Raw genomic sequence first — 19,225 nt, forward strand, 5'->3', positions numbered from 1 at the left:
GGGAAAAAGACAGTAGAGAAAAATATCAAAATAGAGAAAAATAGAGAAAATAGAGAAAAATACCTAAATAGAGAAAAATCTAGAAAAAGATGGAAAAGATCGAAAAATATCAAAATAGAGAAAAATAGAGAAAATAGAGAAAAAATATCGAAAGATAAAAAATAGAGAAAAAGGTGGAAAACAGGGAAAAATCTCTTGAAATCTAAAATAGATGAAAATATAGAAAATAGAGGAAAATGTGGAAAATATGGGAAATGTGGGAATTGTAGGAAAATATGGGAAATCTGGAAAATATGGGAATTATAGGGAAATATGGAAAATATGGAAAATATGGGAATTAGAGAAAAATATGGGAAATATGGGGAAATAGAGAAAAATGTCTAAAAATAGAAAATCGGGATTAAAGTGCTCAGGATTCCCAGAAATCCCCAGGAATGGCAGCAGCCCAAACCTCTCCCAAAGTTTTCCCGACGTTTCCGGCGCCTGCGGCCAAAATCCCTCGGGAAGAAGGAGAATGGGAATTCGGGGTGTAAAATTCCCGGGATTTTCCATCCCTTTCTGTCAGGGGTTGTTCTTTGGGTCCTGGAGGAAGGGAATTTGTTTATCCCGGAGTTTCTTGGGAATATCCAGAGTGGGTTTGAAGGGCTGGAATTCCATGGAAAACGAGGCCAGCGCCTCATTCCCGCCGGCTGGGCTGGGTATCCAAGCGGCCTTGGAAGGATTTGGGAATTCTTCCAGCTTCGCATGTGCAGGGAATCTTGGATTTAAAGCCGCTGGCAAAACTTGGGAATTTCTTCTGGCAATTGCAGGAGGGAATCGGGAATGGAATTTTGGTGTTGAACAATTCCCGGAAGTTTTCCGGCCGCTGCATCCACAGGGAAATCCCAGGCTGCTCCAGGGATGGAATTCCCAACCTCGGAGCTCCCTTCCCTCCCTCGGGATCTGCGGGAATTCCGCCCTTTCCCTCCCTGACCCCCTGCGCGCTCCCGCCGCAAATTCCCGGCATTTTTGAGCCCGGATTTCGGGAACGTCACCCTGCGAGGACGAGAAACTCGGCATTCCGTCGGCTCGGCCTCGGCCTCTCCCGTTTTTCCATGCTGCCGGAAAAAAAAACCCCTTCGGAACGCTCCGTCGGGATCGCTCTGCTCCCATCAGCGCATTCCCGGTTCTTCCCATTCCCTTTTATCCCGGGAAAAAAGACTCCCGGCCCCTCTTTTCTCGGAGCCGCTGGACGCCGCCAGATAAGGGCGGCTCATCCTGCGGATCCTTCATCCCGATCCATGGTTTTCTTCCCGCTAATCGCGCCGTGAAGGCGGCATTATGCAAATTCCCGCTTGAAACGCCCGGAATGCCCATTTGCATCGGGATTTCTGCGGAAAAATCCCGGCCCCGTGCGGGATGTGGGAGCTGGAGCTCGTTAAATCCCGGGGAAATGAGGGATGGGGCTGCCGGAAATTCTCGGGATGAGAGGAACCGGGAGCCAGGTGGAGCCCTTGGAGCTGCTCTCGGGAGCTGGGAATTCCCTGGAATTCCGGGAATCCCAGGAAATGCCTCCGTGCGGCCCTGGATTGCTGGGATTGCTCATCCTGCAATCTCTGGGATCCTTGGCAAACGCCCGGGAGCCCCTCTGGAAACAACAGGGAAAGTTCTTTGGGAAGAGCGCCGCCGTTCCTTTCTATCCCGGCTTTTTTCCCGGCTTTTTTGGGAATGGAAAGGCTCCTGGAAAAGGGGCATTCCCGCCCCCATCCCGCTATTAATGAATGGGGATTCCCAGATCCTCCCACGGCCCCCCTGATTCCGTTCCCTAAAATCTTTTCGGGAATAATGGGAATAAAGCTCTTCCCAGGGAATAAAAAGCCCCAGAGCGGGGCTGGAAAATCGGGAGAGATCCATGGATTTCCTGGGAATGCTGACGGAGAGGCAGCTCCGCCAGCAATGGATCGGTAATTAACGATGAGAATTAATCCTTCTTTGGATACTTCCACCCGAAATTTGGGATGAAAGGCTGGAATGTTTGGGATCTCGAGCCGGCTTCGAAAATCCAGGGGAATAAAACCGATCCTAAAATAACCTGGAAGGTTTGAAAATGTGAAGAATTATCCCGGCTCTCCCTTTGCTTTTGATTAATTCTTTAATTAATAGAGCACCTTGACTTCGTTAATTCCTTAGGAATGGAATTTTGGGTTAATTAATTCCTGACTTTCTTCATTCTCGGCGTGATTTTGGAGAGGAAAATCCGGCTTTTCCTGGTTTTCCTCGGATTGGGCTTCTTGGAATCCAACCATTCCCAGTCCGGAATCCCGGGATTTGGGTTGGTTTTAATCCCTGCATCCCCCCCTTCTCACATGGCCGAGGTTAAGCCGGACTCAAAGCCAGGCCTAAGCCCCAGCTCAGCCTCCTCCTGCCTTCCCGCTATTCCCGACCTCTCCGTGCCTTTGATTCCCAGCTCCTCTCAGCGCTTCCCGCCTGAATCCGGGGACAATTCCCAGCTTTCGGCTCGGAGGGGAGTGGCCGGCTCCCGGGAGGGCTGATTAGGCCGGGATAATTGGGAATGCGAGCGGGAGGAAGGCGCCGGATCCGTTTAATCAGGGCTAATTCCTCTCCTCGAGCTCGGAACCGGAGGGATTTTGCCGCTGGATTTATTCACGGATTCCGCCGGAAAAGGCAAAACGTTCGCTTCCCTCGGAGTTTTGCCGAAGCTGCCGGAGCCTTGCTTCCCGGACGGGACGGAATTCCCGCTCCAGGATGGCTCCGAGCTGCTGCCTTGGCAGCAGGACCCGCCTCTTCCCAAAATTCCCGCTCTGGGAATGTTCCGTGCGCTCCAGGATCTTCCGGAGCCTGCATTCCCTGGGATCCCGGAGCGCTTACGGGGATGGGGCGGCCGAGGGAAAGGGAGCCCCCATTCCCAGAGGGATCGGAACCCTCCGGATGCGGCTCCGGTGCTCAGCCTCGCCTTTCCCTTGGGTTTTCCCTGGAATGCGCCAGGAATCCTCGAGGGATTTCTCCTGTTCCCTGTTTTCCTTCCGCTTTTCCCTTCACGGGCTGGGGATGTTGGGTGAATTCCCGCTTTGCCGGGATCCACCTGCTTCGCTCTCGGAATGCTTTGGGAATGCTCCGGGATGGATGGAAAGGGAGGAGCTGCGAGGCCCCTTCCATCCCAAAACCTTCCGAAAAACTGGGATACAAAAGCGAGCGCGGCGAGGGAATCTGGGATGTTCCTGCTGCCCGGGCATGACATCATCCGGAATGGGCTTCTTTTCCCTCTCGGATTTCCTTGACCCCTTTCTAACTCGGGGCGTTCCCGCGTTCAGCCTTTCCCATCTGGAAACCATTTGCGCCGCACAGGATGAGGGAATCAAACTCGGGAAGCTGCGAGCGCAGGGAGAGCTCGAATCCGGGAGGGAGAGCTCGGATCCAGGAGGGAGAGCTCGGGTCCGGGAGGGAGAGCTCAGATCCCAGAGGGAGAGCTCGGATCCCAGGATTTGAGTGCAGGATCCCAGAGGGAGCGCAGGATCCCGGGATTTGGGTGGCACGGGATTTCTGGGATTATCCAACCTCCCGCTGCGCAGGCTGCTCCAAGCTGCGCAAATTTCCATGGAAAGCACGGAGCACCCTGGCAGCCAGCAATTCCTTCCCACTGCAGGGTAGGGATTCCGGGAATCTGGGAATGCTGCCTGCCAGGTGCCACCAAACAGAATTCCCAGGGAACAGAATTCCCGTGTCCAAGGCAGCCTGGAATAAACCGGGATAGCCCCGTGGCAGGGCATGGAATGGGATGATCCCTAAAATCCTTCCCAGCATCCCGCTAAGCCCAGAATTAACCGTGGCAAACTCCAGCTTGTTTCTCCCGGAGCAGGGAGCGCGCGGCAGGCCCGGAATGCTCTCCCGCTCCGGGGTTTTTCCGTGCGCCGGAGCTCAGCTGCTCCCAATTTCCGGGCGAGGCCTCGGCCCCGTTATCCCGGGAGAAAGATCTGGAAGAGCCGACATCTGCTTCGCATTGCGGGAAGGCGGCGTTTCCTTCCGGCCCTTTCCCGGGAATGCTCTTCCCGGCGGCAACATGTGGCCAGAATTAGGGAGCTGCTGGTGGAGAAGGGAAAGCTGGAGCAGGTCCTGGGGAATGGCTCTCGAAACCTGGGGGAGGTTTCCAGGAAAACTGGGAAAAGCGGTGCTAGAAGGGAGGGAATTCATCCCTAAAAACTGAGGGAATTTGTCCCTAAAAACGGAGGGAATTGTTCAGGAAAACTGGGAAAAGTGGTGCTAAAAGGGAGGGAATTTGTCCCTAAAACTGAGGGAATTCGTCCCTGAAAACTGAGGGAATTGTTCCCTAAAACTGGGAAAAGTGGTGCTAAAAGGGAGGGAATTCATCCCTAAAAACTGGGGGAATTTGTCCCTAAAAACTGAGGGAATTGTTCAGGAAAACTGGGAAAAGTGGTGCTAAAAGGGAGGGAATTTGTCCCTAAAACTGAGGGAATTCGTCCCTAAAAACTGAGGGAATTGTTCCCTAAAACTGGGAAAAGTGGTGCTAAAAGGGAGGGAATTCATCCCTAAAAACTGGGGGAATTTGTCCCTAAAAACGGAGGGAATTCGTCCCTAAAAACGGAGGGAATTGTTCAGGAAAACTGGGAAAAGTGGTGCTAAAAGGGAGGGAATTTGTCCCTAAAACAGAGGGAATTTGTCCCTAAAAACTGAGGGAATTTTTGCCCAAAACATGAGGGATTTTTTCCCTAAAACTGAGGAAAAAATTTCACTAAAATGGAGGGAATTTTTCACTAAAACCTGAGGGAATTTTCCCTTAAAATCCGAGGGAATTTTCCCCTAAAACCTGAGGGAATTTCTCCTAAAATCCAAGTGAATTTCTCCCTAAAACCTGAGGAAATTTTCCCTAAAATCCAAGGGAATTCTCTCTAAACCTGAGGGAATTTTCCCTAAAATCCAAGGGAATTTTCCCCTAACATCCACGGAATTTCTCCCTAAAATCCGAGGGAATTCTCCCTAAAATCCTGCATGCGGCAGCAGCCCCGGCAGGCCTTGCAAAGGAAGGACAACCGGGATCATGCCACGTTTTTCCATTCATCCCAAGTTTTGCTCTTCCTTGGGACACTCCAGGAATCTCTCTCCTGGATCCCGGCCTCGCCTTCGCAGCCTCCCTTTCGCCATTCCCGCTCCTCCTCTCGTTTTCCCGGGATTTCCTGCGACTCGCTCCCGCTTTTTCCCAGCCTTCGGCCCTGCCGAGATTCCCGGGGGATCTTCCCGACCCTTTGGGAAGAGCCGGGCGCTTTTCCAGCCGCTCTTCCCGGCCGGATTGCGCTTCCCTTCTCCCAGCGGGCGCCGTGCCAAGTGCTGCCATCCGCCGCCTGCTTCAAAATGGAGGCGGCAAGGAATCCATTTTCATCCCGGAGATGCCGGCATTCGGGATTTGGGATTCGGCCTTCCCGGCCATCTGGAGATCGTGGAATCCATCCCGCCGGAAACACGGAATTCCCTTGACCCGCCTGGTGTGGTTTGGGGGGGATTCGGGCTCGCAATTCCCTCCCGAACGGGAGGAGCCGGGCAGGTATTCCCGAGGGAAAAGCGGGAATGAACGAGAGGTTTGGCACGGAGAGTGGAATAATCCCGAGGGAAGGAGCTGGGTGCTCTCTCCCTGCTGGATTTTAGGATTTTAGGGAATTTCAGAGCCCCGGTTGTAATCGACAGCGTCGCTCCAAAATTCGGAGGGCTCGGGGGATTTTGGTTGGGGTTGGGGGGGTTTTTTTTTTAGGAAAAATCCCAACTTTTGGAGCTCCTTGCAGTCCTGCGGAGCGGGTGAACTCGGCAGGCTCCCATCCCAAAAAAAAAGCCCGCATTGTTCCCAGTTCCTGTTGATTCCCGGCTCCGTGGGGCGGCAGGAAGAACATCTGCACATCTGCGGGATAATTGGATTCCCAGAAATCCAGACTTCGGCCAAACGTCCCTGGCTCAGGCTGGAAAATGTCAGCCCGGAGCCGCTCTGGGAGCCGGGAATTGATTCCCGGCCGTGCGGCGCCGGAAGGTTTTGCATTCCCAGAGAATTGCGGGATGCTGGGAGGGGAGCTGGGGGGGAATTCCCAGGTTTTTGGGGTCGCAGTTGCCTAAAGGAGGCTTTTTTCCCGCAGGTTTATGCTCCGTCGGCGAGCACCGCCGACTACAACCGGGATTCTCCCGGTTTTCCATCCTCCAAACCAGCAGCCAGCACTTTTCCCAGCTCCTTCTTCATGCAAGGTAAGAGGCACAATTCCATTCCCATCCCTTTTCCCAGATTTTCCTCCTCCGGAGGAGCTTTTTGGGCTCGTTCCCGTAAAAAAAACATGGATTTGTGCGTCCCCCACGGAGCTGGAGCTCGGAGCTCCCGGGGTTTTGCTGCTCCACGAGCGGGAAATTGGGGATGGATTCCTGGAGACCATTCCCGGAGTTGGGAAAAGCCCGGAGAATCCGGCTGCTCCTGTGGTGCCCTTCCCTGGGAAGGATGGGGATCGTGGAATAGGGAGGGCGGAGCAGCTCTCCGAGGTCACCTTCTCCAAGTGTGCCCCATCCAGGGCTTTTTGGGGAATTGCAGGGAATGATTCCAAGGCTTTCCCGGGTGGGAATTCTTCCTCTTTTTTGTTTTAATCTCGGTAATGAAACTTCCTGGAATTCCAAGGATTCCCGGTGCCATTCCCAGCACCATTCCTGGTGCCGTTCCTGGTGCTGTTCCCGGTGCCATTCCCGGTGCCATTCCCAGCTCCATTCCTCATTCCCAGCACCATTCCCAGTTCCATTCCCAGCTCCATTCCCCATTCCCAGCCCCATTCCCAGCTCCATTCCCCATTGCCAGCTCCATTCCCCATTCCCCATTCCCCATTCCCAGCTCCATTCCCCATTCCCAGCCCCATTCCCAGCTCCATTCCCCATTCCCAGCTCCATTCCCCATTCCCCATTGCCAGCTCCATTCCCCATTCCCCATTCCCCATTCCCAGCTCCATTCCCCATTCCCCATTCTCAGCCCCATTCCCAGCTCCATTCCCCATTCCCAGCTCCATTCCCCATTCTCGGCTCCATTCCCCATTCTCAGCTCCATTCCCAGCTCCATTCCCCATTCCCCATTCCCGGCTCCATTCCCCATTCTCAGCTCCATTCCCAGCTCCATTCCCCATTCCCCATTCCCCATTCCCAGCTCCATTCCCAGCTCCATTCCCCATTCCCAGCTCCATTCCCCATTCCCGGCTCCATTCCCCATTCCCAGCCCCATTCCCCATTCTCAGCTCCATTCCCCATTCCCAGCCCCATTCCCAGCCCCATTCCCAGCCCCATTCCCAGCTCCATTCCCCATTCCCAGCCCCATTCCCCATTCTCAGCTCCATTCCCCATTCCCAGCTCCATTCCCAGCTCCATTCCCAGCACCATTCCCCATTCCCCGTTCCCAGCTCCATTCCCCATTCCCCATTCCCAGCTCCATTCCCAGCTCCATTCCCAGCTCCATTCCCAGCACCATTCCCCATTCCCCGTTCCCAGCTCCATTCCCCATTCCCCATTCCCAGCTCCATTCCCAGCTCCATTCCCCCATTCCCCATTCCCCATTCCCAGCTCCATTCCCCATTCCCCATTCCCCATTCCCACCTCCATTGCCCATTCCCGGCTCCGTTCCCGGTGCCATTCCCACCTTTCCCTCTTGCAGATGGCCACCACGGCAGCGATCCCTGGAGCTCGTCGAGCGGGATGAACCAGGCCGGCTACGGGGGAATGTTGGGCGGCTCCTCCCACCTCGGCCAGGCCGGCAGCTACTGCAGCCTGCACCCGCACGAGCGCCTGGTACGGAGCCGGAATTCCCGGGAAAACCCGCGATTCCCACCCCAAACTGTGCCGTTCCCAGTTTGCATTCCCATCCCAAACTGTGCCATTCCCACTTTCCCTCTGCATTCCCATCCCAAACTGTGCCATTCCCAGTTTCCCTCTGCATTCCCATCCCAAACTGTGCCATTCCCAGTTTCCCTCTGCATTCCCACCCCAAACTGTGCCATTCCCACTTTCCCTCTGCATTCCCATCCCAAACTGTGCCATTCCCAGTTTCCCTCTGCATTCCCATCCCAAACTGTGCCATTCCCACTTTCCCTCTGCTTTCCCACCCCGGAGTGTGCCAGGGCAGCTTGGAATCACCCAGGCAGCGGAATGCGATCCCTAAAATCCCTCCCGGCGAGCGCGGCAGAGCCTTTCCCTCCTCTCCACATGCCGCCATTCCCTGTTTTCCCGCTTTTCCAGAGCTACCCATCCCACTCCTCGGCCGACATCAACTCCAGCCTCCCGCCGATGTCCACGTTCCACCGGAGCGGCACGAACCACTACAGCGCCTCCTCGTGCACGCCGCCCGCCAACGGCACCGACTCCATCCTGGGTGAGCATTCCCGGCCCTCCGGAAAACCGGGATCGGCCCAAACCGCCTCCGAGCCCGGGATATTCTGGGAATGTTTCCATCTGGGAATGGAGGGATTCGATTGCAGCTCGTGGCTCTCCCAGCCCTGCTGGCAGTAAAGGATTGGAAAGGGATGAGCTGTTCCCAATTCCCATTCCCAGGGCTTTGCTCTTTCCTGCTCGGCTTTTCCAAGCGGGAATATCAGGGATATCCCTTCATTCCCTGAGGGAAGCTCTGTGTCATTCCCCATGCTCTTCCTCCAGGGAATTCCCAAATTTCCTTCCCTGCTTTCCCCCACCCCTGGAAGTGTCCAAAGCCGCCTTGCACCGGCGGAAAAATGAGCCGATCCCGACATTCCCAAAGCTCTCGGTGCTGGGCCGAGGCTGCGGGAGACACAAAGCCCCGGATCCAAAGAAAGGATCCGAGGGCGGCTTTTCCCTGCGGAATAACCCAGGAGGAGCGGGAGAATTCCGCGGGAATTCTGAGCGGGAATTCTGTGTTTCGCAGCCAACAGAGGAAGCGGAGCCGCAGGCAGCTCGCAGACCGGCGACGCGCTGGGAAAAGCCCTCGCCTCTGTAAGGAAACCCTTTGGAATTCCCGTTTGCACCCTTCAGAATCGGAGTTGGAGTCCCCTGGGGGCGGCTGGAGTTGGCCAAGACGAGCAGCGAATCCACGGGAATAGGGACGATCCGGGCAAAGGGGGTTGGGACAGCCTAGGAATGGGAAGAGGGAAGGCTCGGCCCCCGTTCCCACGGGAGAGGGAGGCCGGCCCGCAGCCACAGGATTCCTTCGGAATTTCCTGGCAGCTCCCCGTGGTTAAAGGCAGCCGTTCCCGCCTTGGGCCGGGATAACGGGAGCCGGAGTAGCCCCAGGCCAGCCGGGATATTCCCGGCCCGCTCCTCTTATCCCGGCCGGCAGCGCTGCCCTTGGAGCCGGGAGCATTCGGGTATTTTCTGGGCACAGTGGGTTCCTCTGAGTTCTCATGACGCCGGTTCATGCGAGGAAGTCGAGCCACTACAAACATGTCCCGGGCGATCCCTGGGATCATGCCAATCCCGGGAATCCCTTCCCAAGGGAAGGCGTGCAGCTTCCTGCATCTCCTTAACGAGACCCATCTCGGCACGAAGCCTTTCGGAGCTCAGAATTCCGGGGGCTCCGTCGGAACCGGGAGGCTTTTCGCGCCTGGCCTGCTCTCGTTTGAAATGTCGGGAATGCATAAGAATTCCAAGGTCTTTTTTTTTTTGGCATCGGGATGTGTCGGCTTTAGATTAATTGTGATTCATCTTTTGAAGATCTATTCTCCAGATCACACCAACAACAGCTTTTCATCAAATCCTTCAACTCCTGTCGGTTCTCCCCCTTCTCTCTCAGGTATTGTTCCATTCTCTTTTACTGAAGTTTTCCTAAGTGCTTGCTGGTGGTGTGGTGTTTTTTTTTTGGGAAGAGATGCCGGGATGAGGTCCCACGTGGCAGCCGTGCATCCCAAATCCCCTCAGCGGAGAGAACTTCCCGGAAGTTCCCGTGCTCGATCCGTCCTTCCCTCATTCCGGGGAGTCGGGATTGCCCGCGGCGCCACGGTTCCGAGCTGAATGCAGGGAATTTGGAGAGCAGCGAGGATTTTTATAGGATCAGGGTGGCCCAGGAATCCTGGATTGACCTTTAAAGGTCCCTTCCAAGCCCAAGCACTCCAGGATTGCAGGATTTGGGGGATTTTTCTTGCCAGCATTTGTAGGTTTTCCCCAAACCCGCTCGACTCGGGATCATCCCAAGGGAACAAATCCCGAGGGAACAAACCAGGCCCTTGGGATATTCCCTGCAGTTAGAATTCCCAATTTTTAATCCGTGAGGGTTCAGCTGCTCCTTCCAGGCAGCTCATCCCACCCCTCTGGAAAATCCCTCTCCTCGAGGCCAAGCGTGGATCCCACCATTGCAGAATCCCGCTGTTGGAACTCCCTGGGCAGGGAAAGCTGGGATCCATCCCGGGAATCCCGGCAGGATCCCACGGGGACGAGCTCCTCCGGGAATGGCGCAGGACGATCCGGGAGAATCCCGCATCCGCCTCCATCCCGCAGAGCCGGCAGGTGGCACAGGGAGCTCCCAGAGCAGCTTCCCACCCGGATTTTCCCTGATTATCCCAAACTTCAGGCCGCCCAGCCCCTCCTTGCTTCTCCTTGAGGCAGGGGGAGCAATTCCCTGAGAATTCGGGGATGAGGGCAGAAGGCAGCGCTGGCAGCCCGGCAAAGGAGCGGATCTCGGCGAGAGCTGGAAGTGTCAAGCGCTGACCTTTAAAGGTCCCTTCCAAGCCCAAACATTCCAGGATCCCAGGATTTCGGGATTTTAGCCTTTATTGCCAAGATTAGCAGGTTTTCCCCCAAAGCCGCCTCGTGCCTCCCGATCATCCCAAACGCCCAGAGCGGGGATCAGAACGAGGCGGAGACGAAAGGATCGGCCACGAGCTCCGGCCTAGCCTGGCTCGTTCCGTGTGGGAATGCCCGGAAGATCCCAAACAACGGCCTAGATATCCATGGAAGCATTGGGAAAAGCCCGGCTTAGCGCAGCCTGGTTCAGCGCAGCCCGGCTTAGCACAGCCCGGCTTAGCCCGACCCTTGGGTGGCCTGCGGAAGTCGGCGAAAGCCGGAGGAGGGGATTTGCTGGGCCGAGTTCTAACGGTAATTCCGGTTTTACTTGTTAGCAGGAACAGCTGTTTGGTCTAGGAATGGAGGTCAAGCGTCATCATCTCCCAATTATGAAGGTCCCTTACACTCCTTGGTATGTCTTCATTAGCGCCGCGCTCGGCCGGCGGCTGTAATTAACGAAGCGCTCTTAACGACCCCCCTTGGTTGCTCGGCCCTTGCCGGTGCCGCCTCGGAGCTCGCGGGCGAGGCAGCGCGGGGAGCAGGAGGGACGGGAAGGGGACGCTGTGGTGGATGCAGGACGGAGCGGGGTGAGGGAGGCCAGGGATCCTCCCGGAGCTGGGAGTGATCCCAGAGTGAGGAGAGTGATGGTCAGGGATCCTCATGGAATGAGGGTCAGGGATCCTCATGGAGCTGGGAGTGATCCCAGAGTGAGGGGATGAGGGTCAGGGATCCTCATGGAATGAGGGTCAGGGATCCTCATGGAGCTGGGAGTGATCCCGGAGTGAGGAGAGTGATGGTCAGGAATCCTCACGGAGCTGGGAGTGATCCCAGAGTGAGAGGAGTGATGGTCAGGGATCCTCATGGAGCTGGGAGTGATCCCAGAGTGAGAGGAGTGATGGTCAGGGATCCTCATGGAATGAGGGTCAGGCATCCCATGGAATGAAGGTCAGGGATCCTCATGGAGCTGGGAGTGATCCCAGAGTGAGGGGAGTGGTAGTCAGGGATCCTCATGGAGCTGGGAGTGATCCCGGAGTGAGGGAATGAGGGTCAGGGATCCTCACGGAGCTGGGAGTGATCCCGGAGTGAGGAGAGTGATGGTCAGGGATCCTCATGGAATGAAGGTCAGGGATCCCATGGAATGAAGGTCAGGCATCCCATGGAATGAGGAGATGAAGGTCAGGGATCCCATGGAATGAAGGTCAGGGATCTCATGGAATGAGGAGATGAAGGTCAGGGATCCCATGGAATGAAGGTCAGGGATCTCATGGAATGAGGAGATGAAGGTCAGGGATCCCATGGAATGAGGAGATGAAGGTCAGGGATCTCATGGAATGAAGGTCAGGGATCCCATGGAATGAAGGTCAGGGATCTCCTGGTGGAGCAGGAAGCCCATGGCTCCTCTCCCATGGAATGCTGGAGGTGATGTCCTCTCCGCCGGGAATTCCGGTGGCCCGAGCGTCCCTGGCTCGGATGTGGGTGGCATTTGGAGCCTCCGGTGTCCTGGGTGGCCTCCTGGCCACCTCGTGGTCTCAGCGGGAAGAGTCGGGAATTTGCCAGAATTCGGGATCAGCCTGGACTGCTCTTCCCACCCCAGCAGGGAGATCCTAATCCCGATGGATCCCAGAGATCTCCAGCCTTTCCCACCGACATCCTGATGGTTCTCAGTCCCTTGGGAATGGTCCTGTGGAGATCCCTCCTGTGGAGATCCCAGGTTCTCCATCCCTTGGGAATGGTCCTGTGGAGATCCCAGGTTCTCCATCCCTTGGGAATGCTCCTGCTGAGCTTTTCCTTTGGGAATGGTCCTGTGGAGATCCCAGGATCCCCATTCCCTGGGAATGGTGCTGTGGAGGTTCTCCAGGTTCTGCATCCCTTGGGAATGGTGCTGTGGAGATCCCAGGTTCTCCATCCCTTGGGAATGGTCCTGTGGAGATCCCAGGTTCTCCATCCCTTGGGAATGGTGCTGTGGAGATCCCAGGTTCTCCATCCCTTGGGAATGGTCCTGTGGAGATCCCAGGTTCTCCGTCCCTTGAGAATGGTCCTGTGGAGGTTCTCCAGGTTCTCCATCCCTTGAGAATGCTCCTGTGGAGGTTTTCCCATGGGAATGCTCCTGCTGAGGTTCTCCAGGTTCTCCACCCCTTGGGAATGGTCCTGTGGAGATCCCAGGATCCCCATTCCCTGGGAATGGTGCTGTGGAGGTTCTCCAGGTTCTCCATCCCTTGGGAATGGTGCTGTGGAGGTTCTCCAGGTTCTCCATCCCTTGGGAATGGTCCTGTGGAGATCCCAGGTTCTCCGTCCCTTGGGAATGGTGCTGTGGAGGTTCTCCAGGTTCTCCATCCCTTGAGAATGCTCCTGTGGAGGTTTTCCCATGGGAATGCTCCTGCTGAGGTTCTCCAGGTTCTCCACCCCTTGGGAATGGTCCTGTGGAGATCCCAGGATCCCCATTCCCTGGGAATGGTGCTGTGGAGGTTCTCCAGGTTCTCCATCCCTTGGGAATGGTGCTGTGGAGATCCCAGGTTCTCCATCCCTTGGGAATGGTCCTGTGGAGATCCCAGGTTCTCCGTCCCTTGAGAATGGTCCTGTGGAGGTTCTCCAGGTTCTCCATCCCTTGAGAATGCTCCTGTGGAGGTTTTCCCATGGGAATGCTCCTGCTGAGGTTCTCCAGGTTCTCCACCCCTTGGGAATGGTCCTGTGTAGATCCCAGGATCCCCATTCCCTGGGAATGGTGCTGTGGAGGTTCTCCAGGTTCTCCATCCCTTGGGAATGGTCCTGTGGAGATCCCAGGTTCTCCGTCCCTTGGGAATGGTGCTGTGGAGATCCCAGGTTCTGCATCCCTTGGGAATGGTCCTGCTGAGGTTTTCCAGTTTCTCCATCCCTTGGGAATCCTCCTGCTGAGCTTTTCCCTTGGGAATGGTCCTGTGGAGATCCCAGGATCCCCATTCCCTGGGAATGCTCCTGCTGAGGTTCCCCATCCCACGGGAATTCTCCCCGTAGCACCCCCGGCTGTGAGGGGCCGCAGGAGCCGCTGGCTCCTCTCCGTGTCCGTGTGATCCCGGGATCAGCTGGGAGGGAGGGAGGACAAGGCCGCTCGGAGCCGATCCGCGACGGAAACTCGGATTTATTCCTCTCCTTCCGCTCCTTTTTTTGGTGTTCTTCGGGTTCTTGTTGGTTCCCGTTGCCGGGTTCGGAATGCCGGCTTCGGAATGCCGGCTTCAATCCCGCTCCCGTTCCGACCTCGTGCAAACTCTGCCGAGACCTCGAGGGCTCCGCTGGCCCGGCCCGATTTCCGTTCATGAGGAATCGTTGAACCTGTTCTGCCCATGAAAATCGAAGCTGCCCTCGTGTTCCCCGTCCCGAACCGTGGCCTTAGGGAAGCAGAATTCCTTAAAAAAACGGGAGGGGGGGAGGGCAGGGCAGGGAGGGGGGAACAGAGGGAAAAATCCCCAGGGAAATGGAAGGATCCTAAAGATCAAACCCTAAAAGTTCAGTCCCAAGGATTCCATCCTGAGGGTTCAACCCCAAGGGTTCAATCCTGAGGGTTCAATCCCGAGGGTTCAGTCCTAAGGATTCAAGCCCGAGGGTTCAATCCCAAGGGTTCAATCCCGAGGGTTCAATCCCAAGGATTCCATCCCGAGGGTTCAATCCTGAGGGTTCAATCCCAAGGATTCAATCCTGAGGGTTCAATCCTGAGGGTTCAATCCCAAGGATTCCATCCTGAGGGTTCAGTCCTGAGGATTGAATCCCATGGATTCAGCCCTAAGGATTCAATCCTGAGGGTTCAATCCCAAGGATTCCAGCCCGAGGATTCAATCCCAAGGATTCCACCCTGAGGATTCAATCCCAAGGGTTCAATCCCAAGGATTCCACCCCGAGGATTCAATCCCAAGGGTTCAATCCTGAGGGTTCAATCCCACGGATTTACCCCTAAGGATTCAACCCCGCAGATTCAGTCCCAAGGATTCAATCCCGAGGGTTCAGCCCTATGGGTTCAATCCCGAGGGTTCAATCCCGCGGATTCAATCCCGAGGGTTCAATCCCGCGGATTCAACCCCGAGCGTTCCGGCCGCCCCCGGAGCCCGCGGTGGGGCTGAGCGGGGCCTCCTGCCCCGCCGGCTCGGCGCCGCCCTGACGCCGTTGCCGCTTTTCCCTCCCGGCGCGCAGCAGAGCCGCATCGAGGACCGCCTGGAGCGCTTGGACGACGCCATCCACGTGCTGCGGAACCACGCGGTGGGGCCGGCGCCCGCCATGGCCGGCGCGCACGGAGACGTGCACGGGCTGCTGGGAGCCGCCCACAACGGCGCCATGGCCGGCCTGGCCTCGGGCTACGGCACCGGGCTGCTCTCGGCCAACCGGCATTCCCTGATGGTGAGCGGCCGGGCGGGGCACGGGGAGCTGCGCCGTGGGGTGGGGTGGGAATGGGAGTGTCCCAGTGGGACAGGAAAATCCCAGTGGGAGCAGAATATCCCAGTGGGAGCTGCTCTGTGGGATGGGATGGGATGGGAATGGGAATGGGAGTGTCCCAGTGGGACAGGAATGTCCCAGTGGGAGCTGTTCTGTGGGATGGGGTGGGATGGGATGGGAATGGGATGGGATGGGATGGGATGGGATGGGATGGGATGGGAATGGGAATGGGAGTGTCCCAGTGGGACAGGAATTTCCCAGTGGGAGCTGTTCTGTGGGATCGGGTGGGATGGGATGGGAATGAGAGTGTCCCAGTGGGACAGGAAAATCCCAGTGGGAGCTGCTCTGTGGGATGGGGTGGGATGGGAATGGGATGGGATGGGAATGGGAGTGTCCCAGTGGGACAGGAATATCCCAGTGGGAGCTGTTCTGTGGGATGGGAATGGGAATGGCGGGTGTCCCAGTGGGACAGGAATTTCCCAGTGGGAGCTGGAATGGCAATGGGAATATCCCAGTGAGAGCTGGAATGGGAATGGGAATGGCAATGGGAATGGCAATGGGAATATCCCAGTGAGAGCTGGAATGGCAATGGGAATATCCCAGTGAGAGCTGGAGTGGCAATGGGAATGGCAATGGGAATGGCAATGGGAATATCCCAGTGAGAGCTGGAATAGGAATGGCAATGGCAATGGGAATGGCAATGGGAATATCCCAGTGAGAGCTGGAATGGGAATGGGAATGGGAACATCCCAGTGGGACAGGAGCATCCCAATGAGAGCGGGAATGGGAACATCCCAGTGGGAGCTGGAATGGCAATGGGAATGGGATTGGGAATGGGATTGGGAACATGCCGCTGGGACAGCTGGAATGGCAATGGGATTGGGATTGGGATTGGGAACATGCCAGTGGGACAGCTGGAATGGCAATGGGAATGGCAATGGGATTGGGATTGGGATTGGGAACATGCCAGTGGGACAGCTGGAATGGCAATGGGAATGGCAATGGGATTGGGATTGGGAACATGCCAGTGGGACAGCTGGAATGGCAGTGGGAATGGCAATGGGATTGAGATTGGGATTGGGATTGGGATTGCTCTTCCCGGCCCCCAAACCAGCGGAATTCCTCCTTTTTGCTTGCCTTGATCCCACTGCATCCCGTTCCCGATCCTTTTACTGATCCCGTTGTTTGATTGGCTTCTCGTTCTTCCATGGATTCCGTTTCCTTCTGCTTCCATTCTGTCCTCGATCCCATTATTTTCTTCCTTTGGAATTCTTTATTGATCTCATTTTCTTCCTTTGGAATTCTTTATTTATTCCCATTTTCTTCCTTTGAAATTCTTTATTGATCCCATTTTTTCCCTTTGGAATTCTTTATTTATTCCATTTTCTTCCTTTGGAATTCTTTATTCCCATTTTCTTCCTTTGGAATTCTTTTCTCTCTTGTTCGATTCTACTTCAATCAATTAATTCCATTCCATTTCACTGATTGATTTATTTCTTTTTAAATTGAAATTTAATTTAAATATATTATTTATTGATTCCATTCCATTTTCCTGATTTAATTCCATTTATTTCATTCCATTCCATTCCCTCCATTTTTTGTATTCTATTGATTCCATTTTTTTATTAATTTAATTACATTTATTTTAGTCTATTCTATTCTATTCTATTCTATTCCATTTATTCCATTTTTTCTCTTCTCTTGATTTCATTTCTTTTTATTGATTTAATTCCCTTTATTGCCATTTTTTCCAATCATTTCTATTCTATTGATTCCATTCAATTTTATTGATTTAATTCCCTTTATTTCCATTTTTTCCAATCATTTCTATTCTATTGATTCCATTCAATTTTATTGATTTAATTCCCTTTATTGCCATTTTTTCCAATCATTTCTATTGATTCCCTTCAATTTTATTGATTTAATTCCCTTTATTGCCATTTTTTCCAATCATTTCTGTTCTATTGATTCCATTCAATTTTATTGATTTAATTCCCTTTATTGCCATTTTTTCCAATCATTTCTGTTGATTCCATTCAATTTTATCGATGTAATTCCATTTAATTCATTCCATTCCATTTATTCCATTCTTTCTCTTCTATTGATTCCATTTTTTAATTGATTTAATTCCCTTTATTCCATCCCATTCCGTTGATTCCCAGTTTTCCTCTTCTGCTGATTCCCGTGATTTTGATGGATTTCATTCCATTTATTTCGTACTCTTCTATTTCTTTCTCTTCTCTTGATTCCCTTTCTTTTCATTGATGTAATTCCCTTTATTTCCTTCCATTCTTCTCCGTTTATTCCAGTTTTTCTCTTCTCTTGATCCCGTTTCTTTTTACTGATTTCGTTTGAGTCCCTTCCTTTGGCTCCTCTCGATTCCATCCCGTCTCTCCCATTTTTCCTCTCCTCCTGAGTTTATTTTCCGTTCTTTCGTTTCCTCCCCTTCCCTTCCGCTCATTTGATTCTTTTTACTCCATTGCTTTTATTCCATTTATTCCATTTCTTCTCTTCTATCAATTCTATTTCTTTTTAGTGATTCCCTTGAACTCTCTTGGCTTTCAATGTCTTTCTTTCATTTCATTTCTTTCCTTTTCATTTCTTTCTTTCATTTCTTTCATTTTTCTCATTTCATTTCTTCATTCAATTTCTTTCCTTTTCATTTCTTTCTTTCATTTCTTCCCTTTTCATTTCCATCATTCCCTTTATTCTCTCCCATCCCATCCCATCCCATCCCATTGATCCCATCCCATCCCATCCCACTGATCCCATCCCATCCCATTCCATCCCATTGATCCCATCCCATCCCATTGATCCCATCCCATCCCATCCCATGGATCCCATCCCATCCCACTGATCCCATCCCATCCCATTCATCCCATCCCATCCCATGGATCCCATCCCATTGATCCCATCCCATTGATCCCATCCCATAGATCCCATCCCATGGATCCCATCCCATCCATCCCATGGACCCCATCCCATCCCATTTCCAGATGATTCTCTCGCTCTTTCTCCCTTCCCTTCCCTTCCCTTCCCTTCCCTTCCCTTCCCTTCCCTTCCCTTCCCTTCCCTTCCCTTCCCTTCCCTTCCCTTCCCTTCCCTTCCCTTCCCTTCCCTTCCCTTCCCTTCCCTTCCCTTCCCTTCCCTTCCCTTCCCTTCCCTTCCCTTCCCTTCCCTTCCCTTCCCTTCCCTTCCCTTCCCTTCCCTTCCCTTCCCTTCCCTTCCCTTCCCTTCCCTTCCCTTCCCTTCCCTTCCCTTCCCTTCCCTTCCCTTCCCTTCCCTTCCCTTCCCTTCCCTTCCCTTCCCTTCCCTTCCCTTCCCTTCCCTTCCCTCTGATTCCATTCAATCTCATCCCTTTGATCCCACTGATCCCATTCAATCTCATCCCTTTGATCCCACTGATCCCATTCAGTCTCATCCCTTTGATCCCACTCATTCCATTCAGTCTCATCCCTTTGATCCCACTGATCCCATTCAATCTCATCCCTTTGATCCCACTGATCCCATTCAGTCTCATCCCTTTGATCCCACTGATTCCATTCAATCTCATCCCTTTGATCCCACTGATCCCATTCAATCTCATCCCTTTGATCCTATTGATTCCATTTTATTTGATCTCTTTGATCCCATTGCTTCCATTCATTCTGATCTCTTTGATTCCATTTATTCTGATTTCTTTGATCCCATTTATTCCATTTAATCTGATTTCTTTGATCCCACTGATTCCATTTCATTGGATTTCTTTAATTCTATTTGATTTCTTTGATCCCATTGATTCCAGTTCATTTGATTTCTTTAATCCCATTTTATTTGATTTCTTCGATCCTACTGATTCCATTCAATCTGATTTCTTTTATTCTATTTGTTCTATTTCATTTGATTTCTTTGATTCCATTTTATTTGATTTCTTTTATTCTATTTAATCTGATTTCTTTGATCCCATTGATTCTATTTCATTTGATTTCTTGGATCCTTTTTATTCTATTTAATTGGATTTCTTTGATTCCATTTTATTTGATTTCTTTGATCCTTTTAATTCTGATCTCTTTGATCCTATTGATTCCAT

At 53.3% G+C, this 19,225-nt stretch overlaps 1 protein-coding gene and 1 long non-coding RNA gene across 40 annotated transcripts in view; both read left to right on the forward strand.

The window, feature by feature from the left end:
* Positions 1 to 19,225, forward strand: part of TCF4 (transcription factor 4) — a 142,727-nt gene that overhangs the window by 109,016 nt on the left and 14,486 nt on the right. For 14 of the 21 annotated variants that reach the window (XM_032096019.1, XM_032096026.1, XM_032096020.1 and 11 more), the window contains 7 exons: positions 6,132 to 6,237; positions 7,670 to 7,803; positions 8,251 to 8,383; positions 8,909 to 8,976; positions 9,694 to 9,772; positions 11,094 to 11,170; positions 14,917 to 15,120. In XM_032096019.1, coding sequence (XP_031951910.1) covers positions 6,132 to 6,237; positions 7,670 to 7,803; positions 8,251 to 8,383; positions 8,909 to 8,976; positions 9,694 to 9,772; positions 11,094 to 11,170; positions 14,917 to 15,120 — 801 coding nt within the window. Of the gene's footprint in view, positions 1 to 5,022; positions 5,555 to 6,131; positions 6,238 to 7,669; positions 7,804 to 8,250; positions 8,384 to 8,908; positions 8,977 to 9,693; positions 9,773 to 11,093; positions 11,171 to 14,916; positions 15,121 to 19,225 lie in introns of those variants that run through there. The other 7 variants (XM_032096013.1, XM_032096018.1, XM_032096024.1 and 4 more) reach the window with 6 other exon arrangements.
* LOC116437811 lies at positions 11,177 to 14,465 on the forward strand. 19 transcript variants are annotated; one of them, XR_004237470.1, is made up of 3 exons: positions 11,177 to 13,232; positions 13,579 to 13,610; positions 13,719 to 14,465. It is a non-coding gene; the product is annotated as an uncharacterized LOC116437811 (long non-coding RNA). The 19 variants fall into 19 exon arrangements; XR_004237469.1 differs by having other exon boundaries at positions 11,177 to 13,115; positions 13,153 to 13,232; positions 13,579 to 14,465; XR_004237468.1 differs by having other exon boundaries at positions 11,177 to 12,994; positions 13,036 to 13,232; positions 13,579 to 14,465.

The sequence above is a fragment of the Corvus moneduloides genome, chromosome Z (assembly GCF_009650955.1).
Source record: "Corvus moneduloides isolate bCorMon1 chromosome Z, bCorMon1.pri, whole genome shotgun sequence".
In the NCBI taxonomy this organism is placed as follows: Eukaryota; Metazoa; Chordata; class Aves; order Passeriformes; family Corvidae; genus Corvus; species Corvus moneduloides.